The sequence below is a fragment of the Protomyctophum parallelum genome (assembly GCF_964188405.1).
Source record: "Protomyctophum parallelum genome assembly, chromosome: 10".
NCBI classification, from domain to species: Eukaryota; Metazoa; Chordata; class Actinopteri; order Myctophiformes; family Myctophidae; genus Protomyctophum; species Protomyctophum parallelum.
This window is the reverse complement of record NC_139704.1, coordinates 41,886,147-41,902,890: the sequence shown is the minus strand read 5'-3', so window position 1 is coordinate 41,902,890 and position 16,744 is coordinate 41,886,147. Positions and strand designations below refer to the sequence as shown.

At 43.5% G+C, this 16,744-nt stretch overlaps 1 protein-coding gene across 1 annotated transcript in view; it reads left to right on the top strand.

Moving 5' to 3' along the window:
• chrm3a (cholinergic receptor, muscarinic 3a) overlaps nucleotides 1–8,391 on the top strand; it is a 96,812-nt gene extending 88,421 nt beyond the window's left edge. The window contains exon 3 of the mRNA XM_083774612.1: nucleotides 6,235–8,391. Coding sequence (XP_083630738.1) covers nucleotides 6,254–8,215 — 1,962 coding nt within the window. The 5' untranslated portion in view covers nucleotides 6,235–6,253 and the 3' untranslated portion in view covers nucleotides 8,216–8,391. The remainder of the gene's footprint in view (nucleotides 1–6,234) is intronic.
• Nucleotides 8,392–16,744: the final 8,353 nt, after the last annotated feature.

Here is a 16,744-nt window from a genome sequence, read left to right as displayed (position 1 = left end):
TGTATAATTATGTACAGTATACTAATTTATTTACAAAGCATATGATGCATTCTTTGCTGACATACTGCATGACCTTTTTCATATTAATTCAGACTTTCTGTGTAGGGTCGGCAGTGCCAGTGTACAGTAAGTAGTATGGTCGAGGCACCATGCTGGTATCTGGATCTCTGCTAAAGACGGCTCAATGAAAGCAGTTCCCTTGGCTGCTCGTGGTCATAAAGGAAAGGTAGACTAGGGTAGGGTAGACTAATTACAGATAATTGCTTCCTGGTATTAAGTCACTGTGAGGGTAAGCCTGTACTTCATTGTACAGACACAAGCCGTGAGTTACTAATAGTTACCCCAAAACATTTTAATCCTGTCCTTATGCCGGTTGAAAATGAATGGAAAATACCTATATTTACACCGTAATTTAGGGCAAATTTTTTCTTTTCTAGAACAATGCACAGGCAGACCGGAAACCGGCCCGGCCCCCTGGGCACGTTCCTGGGGATCTGGAAGTTCCGGGGTCTCCCTGGGGACCCCCACACGGAGTTGCACCACTCACTTCAGACGGGTGTGATTTTTTTAAATGAAAACCGACTTATAAATGACCGGCCGTGTTGCCAAAAACTTCCAGATTGCTTGTAGACCATGGGAAAAAAGTGCAGCTGCTTTCTTGATATCAGCTGAAACCCTGAAAGGAGCCTGGATAGGTCAATACACCACATGTATTGTTTCCCAAATGCATTAAACAAAAGAGCTCCATGAGGTGGCCCATATATCTGCTTCCAGAAATGGGCTTTCCGTGTTATCGAGCCAAAGCAATTACAAATGGAGGACAGATCATCCTCTGGTGAAAATTGGCGCTGTCGGTGGAAACCTTGTATGTTCAAAACGTGAATAAAAAAATCACACCTGTGTGAAGTGAGGGGCACTATATTAAAGTCTAACTCATGTTGCTATGATTAGGTGATGTAATGGTGATGTAAAACAAACTGTAAAAATATTATTATTAGTAACAAGCTCTTGTTAATAATTTTCATTGGTTAAATATTAATCAAACACCCAGAGAGACTTAACCACGGTGCCTTTCAATTTGGGCATGTCATTATATACTATAAAATTGTGAAAATAGCTGATCTACAAGCTCAGACATTTCAAACATTTCAGACACATTTGGGATGATTTGATTGGCTGAGCACGGAATGTGATGATGTATGATGATGTATGATGATAAGAGCGCCCCTCACTTCACTCAAGTGTGATCATTTTTTTCACTGAAAATTATATTTAATCAAAATAACCCAGACTGACACGATCCTTTCAGCAGTGGTGTCATGGTGTTTTCAAAAAATTACTGATACCACGGCGTGGTACTGCGTTCTACGAGCATGACACCACTGCTTTTCAGTGCATAGTATTATTTTGAAGGCTACTTCAAAATAAATAATGAATTAATACCTGGGAGCAGTGAATGTGATAATTGCAAATATAAATGCAAATATGAGGACGGATTATTATTATTATTACATGTCCATTCTCCTTTTCTCCCATTTTGAATACAAAGCTGAAAAGGGCTTGAATTCAGTCATTTAACCATTTAGGTTACACTCTGGTTCCTGCATTGCGACTTGGATTACTGTGTCCCACTCTGTTGCCACAAATGCCTCAAAATATCAGGGTACAAGTTTTGACAGGAGGGGATTTTTTTGTATTGATCCTGTTGTTTCCCTGAAACATTCACACCAATAGGTGCTTGGCAGTTAGATACTGTATGCCAGATGCCAGGTTTATGGTGGCTTTAGAGAGTGAGACATGCCTTAGTGGCCTCACTGATAATGACAATAGCTCACCAAGGCGTCTAACTGGCCCAGCCCTCCATTCACCCATGCCGAAAGGGGATGTTCGCAAAGGCAGTTCCCATCTGCCCAATGCTAGAATTCAATTTCAGGGGAAAATAGACTGTACAGGAGCCTCCCTCTCTGTGCAGTGCAGTCAATGTGCAGTCGTGCACCCAGGGGATTGGTAATGGAAATTAGTTTGAGTATACTCAATGCTATAATGAATCAGCAAGGGCCCTATCACATTCCCTTTTTTGCTTTCTACTAAAGTATTTCTAATATTTGTACTATACCATTTTGTACTTTATACATTTTGGTACTGTATGTAGTATATCTACAGTATGCATGTTGCATGATAATATAGTGTAAGGTATGTAATGTATGTAGGTATCTATACATCTTGCTACATGCACACATAATGTACACTGTATGTATGCATGTATGCATACAGTACCAACAAATTGATTGAAGGCGGGAAGGTTGGCAAATGAACGGATGGATGGACACGTTTCTGTATGCATAATGGATATACAGTACATCATGCATGCATACATGACTACATGATAAATATGCATAAGGCAACAAATATGTATCTGATATCACTGTGACCTTATCACCTTGTTACTCTACAATTGTCTTTGATGCACAACCACTCATGATGCATCACTGCATGCGTGGCTGACATCTCACAGTGGATGTCTTCCCACCACCTCCAGCTCAACACAGATAAGACTGAGCTTCTACACAGGTAGGTCCTGACTCCTGTCCCATGCTTCCATTGACAACTCCCTCGTTGCTTCTCTTCCAACTGTGTTGTTCTGGGCAGTCTGTCCTTCAGGGCACACATAGATCAGACCCAGCTCCTTATCCAGGCCTCAGTCATATCAAAGCATGCCTACTGTAACTCCTTCCTTACTGGAATGTTCCACAGGCCTTAAGGCAAGATTGACAGCCCGGGCCCCCCAACACGCCCCCCCCCCCTTAAGCCCCACCAAATGATTCAGAATACTGCTGCACGCCAGGTCTTCCAAAAATATGACATTTTCTGCTCCTTTAATTGGCTTCCAGTTGCTGCCCGCACCCAATACAAAACACTGATTCTATATGGCCCACAAGGCAACCAAAGGCATGGCACCACCATGTCACAGCATTCCCTAATACACCGTGGACAATGCTCCACACATCCTGGGATTTTCTCCATTGGACCGTATCTATGTTTTGATCATTCTGCTCTGCGATTTGTATCTGGTGAACATCATAGGACTCATCATTGTATCCTATGATAGTGGTTGGCCTTCCTTGGCCAACAGGAAAAACAAACACTGGTACCAGTTTATTTTTTAAGGCAATTGATGGGACTTTACGATTGTACACCAGTAAGACACGACACGGCGAGAAGAGACATCGAGGTCGCGTTGAAACAACAGAGCTTCTTAACACGGCACAGTTAAGAAGCAGGAGTTAAACTATTAATCTGGTGTCCGTGAGGCCAGATGTAGAGTTGCTGGCCGGCTCCATATATGCAGATCTATGTGATGATCCAGTCTTCTCCATGTATGGCTGTCCAGGATGTGATGAGGTCAGATCAACATATGGAATGTCAGAACAGGTCAGCTCCATATAATGGCGATCTAAGGGTTTGATGAGGTCAATGAATTCTGTACTTATGGAACGTGTCTTGAGTGTACAGGGTTTGATGGGGTCAGATCAACAGATCAATTCAGTATTGGCCATACAGGTATCTGGAGCGCGTCACAAGGTGTGACTGACGGACTGACGGGAGATGCAGGTTTTCCTAGTAAACAAACAACAATTAAATCTCTGCTGGATTGGAATCCTGTAACATAATAGGACACACGCCAGTGACTGCCTGGATCACACTAAAGGTCCCCAAAGTAAACACCAAACTGGGAAACATTTCCGTTTGTTTTTAATTATTGATGTGAAATTTGTATTGTGATGTATCTCGACGACAATGCAAATGAGGGTAATCTCAATGTCATGCGAGAATAAATACAGGTTTGTATGAATAAATGAAACAAACAAACTGTGGAATAAAGAAATGCCATTGCAGCCAGACTTGCAGACTCAATACCAACTTTCTGCCTCTCTTCAGACTCCACCTCACGCCCTAGCAATTCACTCTCTTTGTGTCACTTCTTGATGCTATCTTACTATGCAGATGTAACTTGGTTATTTGTTCTCATGTTTTTGATTCTTAGATCTGTTTTCTCTTGACCAAAAATGTTAAGAACGACAGATGCTATAGGCTCACTGTTTACCTGATATCCAAGTTTATTGACTAGAGGTCATGCTTATTCGGATTTTGCACTTGTAAGTTGCTCTGGATATAAGAGCTTCTGCTAAATGCCTAAATTGTACTTTAATAGCAGCTCGTCATATTATATGAAGGCATTCCCCCACCCATGTGGCCATAGTGTGGTCTGACACAAGCTTGCTGGTAGATCTGCTATTTTTGCAGCAGAACACCGTTGCACGACGATGTATTGTAGACATCTGGCATGAGGATCAGGCACAGGTAGTCTGACATTTGGCTGCTATCCCTCAAGACCTTTTTTATGTTTTTGCCTCCCTCTTTTGCTGGTTATAGTAGGTGCTATAGGATTACGGATGAAGGGCTGATTGCCTCATACCGACAGAGCTATTATCTTCACAAGAACACATTTGGCTCTCCTCTCAGAATGATTGCCAGTTCAGCGCTCATTAGTAGCACATTATCACTTACATTCAGCTCCACTCGCTGTATAAGGATTTTGAAGGTGCATCTTGTTTTGTGAGGCAGGCGCTTTTAGCTTGTTATTCATCATTAAAGGCAGCGCTCTTTGTGTAAGGCAATGCATGCTGGTTTTAAGCTCGTTTCAAGTTTTCACGCTTGTTTGTGTTTTTGATTTGTGTTTGTATTTATTTGCAGTACCTCAGGTTTTAAGTTCCTTTGGTGTTTGTTGTTTTGTGTCTGGCTTTGGGCGTCATTCACATGCATGGATACTGATGAATATAAAGCAAGAGTGGAAGAGATTTTTGCAGTATATGCCTGCAGTGTCGCAGCGTCCTGGTGACAGAAGTAGAAGTGTGCAGGCTGTGAGCTGCTGGTGTTTTTAAGCAGCATTGGGGATTCTGTCAAGTGCAGGACTCAGCTTGAAAGAATCTCCCCTTGAGGACTAGAAAGAATGTGTGTGTATTTGTTGATGTGCTTGTTTGCATGCGTTTGTGTGGGTGTGTGTGCGTGTGGGTGTGTGGGTGTGCGTGCGTGCGTGCGCCTGTGTGTGTGTTCCTCACACGCAGTAGGCCAGTCAGTCAGAGTCGAGATCAACTTGAATATTGACATTGTAAAATATACAGTCATAGAGAGATTTCAGAACATTTTTGCTTTGATAGAAGAGTAGCGCAAGAGTGCAATGTCGTTGTCGGTTTGAATCCATTAACTTATAATAGCCTATTGATCACCCATGAGGTATGCACCCCCACTGTCTTCTGCTATTTTACCTGATGCAGTAATCCCTGTCCTGCCTGCCTATAGGCATTGTATATGCCGCGTCTGTATCGAACCTTCTCAGTGTGAGCGCTGCCTGCCTATCTAGATACCGTAACTTTATTGCAGCAATGATTTACTTCAATGGTTCCCAAAGCTGCGGCGAGGCACCCCGGTGTGCTGTGAGACAAATCCAGGTGTGCCATTGACAAGCTCACATTAAAACGTTGTGCACAGTGCACTGCACTTTCCATCAATGTAATGTGAGCATACTTTGGGTAAAACACACATTGAAACATTATGTACACAAAGGAACCCCATACGGGCCATACGGCTGCACACACTGTGGCTGATTGTGCTTGTGTAGGTCTGTGTCATCTGCGTCTTCTCTCAGTGAAATTAAGTGATTATTAGTGTTTGGCATATAGAAGATAGGCAGACTGTATGAATGAGATCGTTTATGGAATGTCACAGTTGGGCATTGGGAGCTGGTCCATGGAGTTAGATTGACCTGTCTGGTCGGCGTATACCCATCATCCATTTAAGTTGAGGCAGTAATTGAATATGTTGCTGTCAAAGCATTAACCATGCACAGAGTTATATTTTAAATAACAGACGGCTTACAAATGGGATCAGTTAAAAAATAAATAGAAGCTAATCTCAGAAATAGCATGTTCATTGAAATTTGACCTACTCAAGTGAGCTACTAGCCTCACCTACTGGACAGGCAGTCAAATTGCAATTTTACCTCAAGTCCACTGTTATTTATTCATCTCTTCATCTTACTCTTGCCTCTCCTTGCTTCCCCATTCCCTTTGTTTTTTGTCACACCTTCGGTTCTTCCCCACCTTCCCTTCATGCTGTTTTCCTTCTTTCTGTTGTCAACTCCTTTTGTTCTTCCTCTTCTGTCCTTCTCTCCAGAATATGCCAGGACCTTACGATGAGCGCCAACAGCAGCACAGAGCCAGGCCTTTTTGTGACTGCCGTCACCTCTCCACCGGGTACGGGAGCCTACCCACAATCCAATGCTCTTCACCAAGGAGGAGCCGGAAGAGACCCCTGGTTGACGGTTCACCTGACCAACCCGGATGACAACTCCTCCTTCTATGAGGGACTTTTTAACCAGACCTCGGAGCCAGCCAATGGAACAGGGACCTTAGCGGGTGTTTATGAACCCTTGGGGGGGCACCCTTTGTGGCAGGTTGTCCTCATTGTCTTGCTGACGGGCTCCTTGTCTCTGATCACCATCATTGGCAACATCCTGGTGGTGGTGTCCTTTAAGGTCAACCGCCAGCTGAAGACAGTCAACAACTACTTCCTGCTGAGCCTCGCTGTGGCTGACCTCATCATTGGTGTGCTCTCCATGAACCTATACACAATTTATCTAGTCATGGGCAGGTGGACTATGGGCAACTGGGCCTGTGATATGTGGCTAGCTATAGACTACGTGGCCAGCAATGCATCGGTCATGAACCTTTTGGTCATCAGCTTTGACCGCTACTTTTCGATCACTAGACCTCTGACCTACCGGGCCAAACGGACCACCAAGCGGGCTGGGATAATGATCGGCATGGCCTGGTTTGTTTCTCTGGTTCTCTGGGCCCCGGCCATTCTGCTCTGGCAGTATTTTGTAGGGGAAAGGAAAGTGCCCTCTGATCAATGTTACATCCAGTTCCTCACAGAACCCACGATAACCTTCTGTACAGCCATGGCCGCCTTCTACCTGCCAGTGACGATCATGAGTGTCCTCTACTGGCGGATTTACAGAGAGACCCAGAACCGCTCGAAGGAACTGGCCGGGTTGCAGGGCTCGGGGACCCGAGGAGGAGTGGGAGGAAGTGGGACAGGTGGGGGAGAGAGAGGTCGTTTTGCCCGCCACCCGACAGGGAGCTCTCGGAGCTGCAGCAGCTATGAACTGACCAGGTCGGCCCATAATTCCTGTCGGGGGCTGGCAAGCCACTTTCACTGCTGGCCTGGTATTCGCTCCTGGAGGCCTGGCAGTGCACGAGACCGAGACCCAGACCAGAGCAGCAGCGACAGCTGGAACAACAATGAGGCCTGCGTCTCGTTGGACCACTCTGGGTCCTCGGAGGACGAGGACGGCAGTGTCAGGGAGATGATTCCCCAGAGCCACGCTATCTTCTCCATCGTCCTCAACCTACCCGGAATGAAGGCCGCAGTCAACTCCCACCTCACCTCCTCCGAGGACTTGGACATGCCCTCTGAGGAGGATCCACTGAGGAGCGAGGACGATAGCAGAGACGCTCTCTCTATAGCCACCACCAACACCACAGCTGCCACCACCCCTGATGAAGCCAACAACACAGACGACAACGGCTACCACCAACGCTTCCCCTCGCGAAAGGTCCTATCCATGCCTCCCGTCGAGGCTGCTGCCAAAACAGGTTCCCTCACATGTCCCCCAACAGCCACCAGCACTCCCACCAGCAGCGCCAGCAACACCATTGCCAACAAATCCCCTTCCATCCCCATCACCTTCAAAGAGGCGGCTATGGCGAAGCGTTTCGCGACCCGGGCTCGGACTCAGATCACTAAGCGTAAGCGCATGTCGCTGGTGAAGGAGAAGAAGGCAGCTCAGACACTCAGTGCCATCCTCTTCGCCTTCATCATCACGTGGACGCCTTACAACATCATGGTGCTGGTCAACGCCCTCTGCAATGGTTGCATCCCAGAGACACTGTGGGCACTGGGATACTGGCTGTGCTATGTCAACAGCACGGTCAACCCCATGTGCTATGCCCTGTGCAACAAAACCTTCCGCACGACCTTCAAATTGATCCTGCTCTGTCGCTGGGACAAGAAGAAGAGGAGAAAACAGCAGTTGTTCCAGCAGAGACAGTCAGTGGTGTTCCACAGGAGGATTCCCATTGACTCCACGTAAAGCAGCAGGTATATTTTAAAGTGGTTGAGGATGAATGCCCAACCGTTTCTGGTTGGGACATGAAAAATGACATGGCGCCCTGTGGTGTTTTCTGTGGCCCAGATATTCTCAAGAGTTTGCTTCTGCTGTGAAGCTCAATGCAACTCACTGCAAAGCAAACACAGTACCTAGTGATCTTGGTGTGTGCGTGCGTGTGTGTGTGTGTGCGTGACTGTGCATGCGCGCGCACATGTATGTGTGTGTGTGTGTGTGTGTGTCCGGCTGTCACGGACAGACGGACGGACACACACGTGCGTGTGTGTGTGTGTGTGTGTGTGTGTGTGTGTGTGTGTGTGTGTGTGTGCGTGTGTGCGCGCGTGTGCATGCCTTCCTTGTGTCCTCGATGAGCTCATTTCAGACAGGTGCAGCTGAGAGAAAAGTATTCATAAAGGGCTTTAAAATGCATTGCAGGAGAAATACTGAAGTGCACTTGACACCTGGGGGGACTGGGGACTGGGGATTCACCTTTCTTAACATTCTCTGTGGGTAGGTAGATCTGTACGGTGCAGAGCAGTATTGTGTTTCAAACAAAACTCTATAGCTGTCGTGACTCGTATGTTTTTGAAACCCCCAAAAAAAGACTGTGTCCATGGGCTACTATAGTGTACTGATTTGACCTGACATTGTGGTTTGGCTAATGTTTTTATCAAAATATTTCTGTACATTGCCTTTTCCTGTGTCTGATGAAACGTAATGTGTCCTTAACATTATGTCAAGAGATATTTATTTTATAATGAACCAATCCTTTGGGTCTCTAAATATCCCTTAGATTTTTCGAGCCAGTCTAAAATGATTCTTCTGATGAACTGGCTTGTGAATATTACATACGTGTGGCATCACACTCAGTGAGCCACTGTTGTGTTCAATGTGATTGTCGTGGTTTACATGGTGGAGACAATAAGTGCATTGCGTTGCTTGATTGTGCTTTATGTACTTGAGGTTTTTATGTTCAGAGTAATGTTTATGACAATGATGATGCTATACTGTGTATATTTGGATATTTCTGATACACTATGATTGATTGTATACGCACACACGCACACACACACACACACACACGCGCGCACACGCACGCCACACGCACACACACACACACACACACACACACACACACACACACACACACACACACACACACACACACACACACACACACACACACACACACACACACACACACACACACACACACACACACACACTCACTCACTCACTCACTCACTCACTCACTCACTCACTCACTCACTCACTCACTCACTCACTCAAGATGTCAATTTACCAACTTGTGTGTTTTTATTATACTACCTTTTGAATTTGTGCAATGCTTTGACCTGAGGAACAGGGAGAAATGTCCCGCAGTTGTAGGTTTTGCAGAGCAATGGCACCATCTAGTGGCTGAATGGCTCTACCATGCAAGGTCAAAAGCTTAAGCAATTTGATCAAATATTATTTCAAGACCACGAAACCCACAGTCCTAGGTTATATGATTTGACCAGAAGCTTCTAACTTTCATTTAAACAAAGAGCATTTTAATTACTATGTATTATCAATATCATCAGTAATATTGACCAATAGCTACCACCATTGTCCACATCAAATGTGTCCATTCCAAAAGGCAATTTGACACAGATTTTTATTAGTACAGTTATGTGCTGAGGAAACAACATTTTATTTAATTGTATGTGTAATACAAAAAAATATATTATTCTTACCTGAGCAACAGCCGTTTTCTCCTTGGGGGGAGTAAGCTCCTCCCAACAGTTTTATTTTTGTGTTGTGTTGTGGTAGGCTATCAACTTGGAGAAAAACATATATATAGAGAGAGATATTGATGTCAAACGGGACACTGTATGAATTGGCATGGTGAGTTTATTACTGTAAATGAAGGATTGGCAGTTTGATACTTTGATGCTAATAATTTTGTGCTGTAGGAGAAGCATACTGCGTGCATTGACAATTCAAAAGAAAAGAATCAATTCTGTGGCCGACTGGCCGTGTGCTAATGGAAATGTGTTGCTTTCAACACAGTGTGCTCTAGTGTTATAATTCTTCAGTTCAACACTGGGAATATAAACTACCTAAAGTGATGAACAGAGATATATATTGTTTTTGTTAGATTTCAAGTATGCCAATCATTATATTTTAAGTCAATAAACAAACAAAAGAAATGTGATTTTATTTTATTTATTTATTTTTGAAGGCATTGTTGTGGTGATATGTTGAATGAAGACAATACATTTTAAGGTGTCCTGCTTTATGTTATATATTTTTGACCGAAATGTTTTTGACAGAATGACCTTGAGTCAAAATATACTCTTTTAAAAAAGTATCAAAAAATACAAGTAAGTACAAGTAAGGCTACAGATACTCAAAACATATAGAAACTCATGGACTATTAATAATAAAATGAAGAAAAATAATATATATATATATATATATATATTCTTTTCAGGTTGCCAATTTTCAGCCAATCAGGGGGGCCTACCCATTTATCAGATTACATTTTATTGTGTTCCCTTTTTCTTCAGCTTCAACAGCTCCTCAGGCTCCACTTCTCTTACTCTTTGTGTTTCCAGGCTCCTGTTTGGTTTGCTGAACCTGCATCCTGGCTGCTTATTCCTTGCAGATGTCATCCTACATTTTCAATATCACCTCAGCGACGGGAAGACAGGCAGTCCTGATCAGATTTTTTACCTTCCTATCAGAAATGGACAATTCAATTGGATTTATTTACAGATACCTGGTGGGCGGGCAGTGGGTTGTCATACCGACTGGTTCAAAAGTGAAACAACAAACTCCACAGTGAACCAAAAAGGATTTCCGGTCCTCAGGAAAAAGGCCTCGCGCAGGAGTGGTGAATGGTGAACATGGCCAAAAAATGATTCATTGATTGGATAATGGCCTGGGTATGTATAGTATGAAGTTTAAAACCACAATGACTGATTAACTATGGTACAACACTTTAGTATGTGGTACATTTAAAGTAAAGATAAAGACAATTTTATTGTCCATTCAATTGAACATAAAATTTGCATGTGGCAGATTGTGGCACACTGGCAGCACAACAAACCCATTCTGACCTGAGATCAGATTCATACGAGTTTTCCACTGGACACACACTGGTCTGATGAACCAATGAGGACCTGAGATCAGATTCTAAAAATGTCAGTCGTTCTTCGATTTTTCAAAAAATAGCAGACCTACAAGCTCGTATCGCGCCACTCGGTGGCGCGATATGAGCTTGTAGATCTGCTATTTTTCAATAGCTAAAGCATAACATGATGCCAACACCAAAATGGGTGCCCGGTCAGAATGGGTTAAAATACTACACACGTTGGCACGGTGGTGCAGTCTGTATAGCGCTGTCGCCTCACAGCTAGAAAGCCCTGGGTTCGATTCCCGCTGGGGACGCTGTGGGCGTGTCCTCTTCTCTCATTGCCCATACCCTGGGTGGGGTTGGCAAAAGGGCCTTTCTGTGTGGAGTTTGCATGTTCTCGCCTGGTGGAGGGGAAAGGAACGGGTTGGAATAACGTGTTCCTTCCACACATACCTACGTCCAACCGGTGAAACACCCCCCTGTTAGGTGAAAAGAAGCGGCCTTGGACTCCTCATGCATAGAAGGAAGCATGAGGCCAGTCTGTTGTCCAGAGGAAGTGTAGCGCCCAGGAGAGATTAGACACTTGGTGAAAAAATGGGTTTCAATATCGTGGGATAAAAAGTATAGGGAAAACAAGAAATGCTATAAAAAATGCATTCCCATAATGCAGCAGGGATTGGGTGGTATAGCTATTTAAACATTTTCCTATTTAAAGTGTCCACTGCAGTTGGCACACAGTCTTGTAAAACTTCCTTTTTGCTAATGGCACTCTAAGCCTCCTGTAAGTAATTGGGACTACCCGTTTTAGAAAATATCATAATTACATGGGACCAAATGGGAAAATAGTGATAACTCCTGGACTTTATGGATATAATAGTCCACCAGTTTATATGATGCAGTAATGTGATGGATATTTACCCTCCCTGTAGTTGTAATTTGAAGGTATGCAGGCTGTAAAACGAAGCATTGCTTATGTCCCTCTATAGTCCATGCTGCAGATACAAAAACATGAAGCCTGAACATGTTTAACAAGAACTCAAACATATATTTGTGTGGTCTTTCTCTATGCTCTATTTTGCCATCAGAGGTTTATTCAAATTCAGCCTGTTTGACCTGAACATGTTTGAAACATGTTCGGTTTTGAATTGTTGTCTTAAAGCTGCTCTCTTGAAACATTGGAAAAATACATTTTGGACACGCACGCACATTTAGACTAGAGCTTGTCAATGTGTCGATGGTGGCAGTTGTATTACTCCTGTAGCGTTTTTAATTTAGTTATGTTTAATCATATACATGCAAAAAAATCCTAAAATGTATATAGGCCTATTATTTATTTTCTCCAAATGTAGAGGCCTTTAAGCCATAGCCATAGCCATAGACACTTGGTCTAATAGGATAGCACCAAAAAAGGTCCTTGCGGTCCATTTGGGACGTTCTTGCTGCTAATAAAGATGGCAAAACTCTATCACTCAATAAATTGGTGATCTAATAAAACTCCAAACAATGCCATCTCTGCACACGGTGACAGCTCTATGTTCCAAGCTTCAGCAAGGTGTATAAAATTAGCAGTCCAGTAAGTAGCCTTGTAAGCGAGGACATGACCAAAACATGTGTGTCATGTTGGTTGGAGACATAGCATCTATTACAGGATTCTGTGACGCTGGGGTATATTTTGGAAACTTTGAGATTAGTGAAATAAATGCGGTGCTCAACCTGCATGATGTAGGCCTACTGTCATTCACTCCCAGACTTCCATCATCTATATCGTACCTTACCCAATTCATGTTCACAATCTTTTAAAATTTGTGTCAGAAATTACTGTATGATTAGAAATTGAAGTATAAACCTTTGAAATTAGACATTCCCCGGTCACACAAAAAAGAAGGTGGTGCCCCCCAGGCCCAGAGGCAAACACACACACACACACACACAGATTCAGTGAGTCCTTCACAGACCCGCGGACAGACAGATACAGTAGCCTACATGGATTTTTGGTTCTTGACAAGCAACCGAATTCCCACTAGGTTTAAACCATCCCAGGATCATCGCCAAAACACACGATAGGTTTGAAGTCAGTCGCAGAGGGAGAGTTGGACATACAGACACAGATGTATGCAATTTATATATAGATTTCTGGACAACCGCTGACCGGTAAGACTTCTCAGCACTGCACTCTCCCAGGTCCTCAGCAATATACACGCCGAATTAGAATCAGTTGGCGGCTCTCCAGATATGTGGGGGACACAAAGACCAGACACAAACAAAGTCTGCATGTAGTAATAGTATATGTCACAGGGAGGGAAACCTGTGCCCTATAGGCTATAGCAGGGGTCCTCAACTAGAAATTATGAAGGTCCACAAATATTTTTTTGAATAAGACCGAGGTCCGGTCCCATGCGCGGCGTCCATCGGAGAGCGGGGCTCTATGCCCGTTTAGTATGGTCAAGCCAAGCTTATACAAATCAGATCCCCTTCCAACCAACCAATAATGGGGTGCAGAGTGCAGGCCCGGAGTGGAACTCCAAATCCAAATCACACTTTGGGGGCCCTTGGGGGACATTTTGGGGGCCTTTGCAGCAATTTCACATGAGAAATGTACCATCTGATGTTATTTATATTATTAACTTCTTCCCTCCATTAACATAAGACACACAATGTATAGTTGTGCTGCAGCAACACTGCCTCAATTGAATTGAAATTGACTGTGGCTGGCCTGAGCTTTTTTTTATTTTTTTTGCCTAGGGTCCGCAGAGAGGTGGTCCGCGGTCCGGTCGTGGACCGCGGTCCGCCAGTTGAGTACCCCTGGGCTATAGGAACTTTGCATGCACACACACTGCACAGCTGTTACCATAACATTCAACGGCAAGCCTGCTGCTCAGTGGCGTTTTGAAGCACCCGGAAGAACGGTCTACTTCCGCACTTTTTTCGATTTGGACAAATCAAGGAAGCTTCCAAAATGCAGAAGTGCAAACGGGCGCTCAATGTTAAACCTGACCAAGCCCGCCCCTCACTCTATGGTCTCTCCTCTGCAGTGCTGGCAGTCCTGTTGATTGGAAGGGGCCAAACACTGTAGAGGAGGAGGGGTGTTTGTTTATGTTGGTATCATGTTTTGGCTTTATTATAATAAGCTATGAATGAATTGGCACTCGGGGAAAATTTGTTGAAAAAGTTAGTAACTTACTTAATTATGTAATTGTGTAAGATAACTAATGGGCCTTAGTTAGCCGTGTTTGAGTTAACAGAGTTACCAATTAATAATATGATGGTTTTCCTCGCCTGTTTAAAAGGCATGCTTCAGGGGCAGCCAGGCAGGTGAGTTCAGTTTATCTTCAGGCTAGACAGCAACAATGTCAGTGGAGAGTGGGCCTTTGTGGAAGGTTTTAGCTTAGAAACAGTAATTTAGTTCCTGATTTGTAGCGTTCAAGTGTTCTGATTCCTGTTCTCAGAACTTTGCTTTTGACCAGTCTTATAATTTATTTTTGTATTTTGTCGCTGGCTTGCACTGTTAATAATCTTTTGGGAGATAAACAAAATGCCCAAAACTGTATTTGTGGGTCTACAATTTGGAGCCTTGAGCCATATCGGCCAACCTTTCACAGTATAGCTAAAGAACTGACTAAAGAACTGATAAAAAATATTGCTGACAAAATATATGATAATGATTGGCCTGTAGCCTACAGTATGCAATATTTGTTGCAGACAGACACACACAGATGAATGCCTGATTTTCCATTGCATTAGCAAAAATGTATCCATCATGCCTTCATCTTGTGTCATTTAGACTCTGTATAATTGGTGTTAATCAGTAATCTGCTTCTTCTCATTACAGCTAGTACAAAATGACACCGCTAGCATACTGAGTGTTACTCAGTGGGACCACATCACACCCATTTTAACCTCTCCTGTCCTGTTGGCCCCCACCACAGGATAATTATTTTATATATTTGTGGTACTGTACAGCACTGCCTGTTTAAAATATGCTTCATGAATAATAATCATCTGGTATTTGGAACTCATTTCACGACAGCCTGAAGTTGTCTGAATCATTTAGCTAACTTGAGAATGTTATAAGACTGGCATTTATGGTATATTGCTGTGATGTATTAATTGTAGACGTACAGCAGCATACTCTTACGTAATTGTGTAGCTGTCACGGTGTAATAGACAAGCTTGTGTCTACACTCTGAGGTCCTGTGTGCTCCGAGATCATTGAAAGGCGTCTCAGACAGTACGTTGCGGTAAGTGAGTGGGGGGGCCAGTGGGGCTACGAAGACAGGACATGTGATGGGGAACAGCACAGCTTCATGTGACCCAGCGGCTGCCGAGCGTCCCGTTGGAGACAACAAACACTCACTTGTGTTGTTTTCTTCGCTCAGTAACTTTACTGAAGGAGGAACTATCAAGAAGGATCCACCACTTAAGTATACTGTACTTTTTTGGAATATTATTAGAATTTCAAGAGGCTTGACAGAGAGGTAAATGTATGCATTTTCTTCCCCACTGTGTATCATAAGCTTGTTGTATTGTCTCTGAAGAACTGCAGCGCACAGCTTAAACCTTTTTCACTAGTTGGGTGGAGTAGAAAGAAATTAAGCTCAAGTGTTTGTATATACTATAGCCTACATGGAAGTCTTGAAACTGTCTTTACAAAATCGATTAATGTGAACTATTTAGTGATTATTGTGGACCACCTCCAAGGGACAGCATTTAATTGAACACATTGGTATTATTATTACTGTCATGTGTCGGAGAGAACTGAGAGAAATCATAAAAGAATGGCTGAATGGAATAAATGACTCTGCCTTCACTATTGGGCTACTGTACCACACCCATTTATGTTAGGTCAGTTTGCATGTAGGCCTATGACTTCATTGACTTGATTACACAACACTGCACGTGATACATTTTAGTAATCCCACTGCTGCAGCCATCAGTTGTCTCAACCGTAATCAGTAATGGAACATATTCACTTGTTGTTCGTTTCCAGCCTGACCCAGGATGGCTGGTAGTAGAAGTGGCAGATGTCAGCTTGAGCACATTAAGGCCCTGTCAGACACAGAGGACTGGGAAATCCAAACGGCTATTCTATTATTAGATACACTCATTGCAGCAAAACAAGGATTACCTTGGTGACAGCATCTGAAAAGTAGCAGGAGAATTACCATGCTAAAATAGCAGCGTAGAAGCATAAACCAGAACTCTAATGTCATTGTATAGGAAATGTGAGGCATTTTATTGTGCAGCTTGACTATTGAGAATCGAATGCCTCCTCAATTTAATTTAAGCAGTGTTTGAATACGATCACAATTCAACCCATTCTCCTTTTCTCTCTCCTTAGCTCAAATAGAGCAGATTGGCTCCCCTGGTGACTGGAGAGGTCCATAGATGTCAGA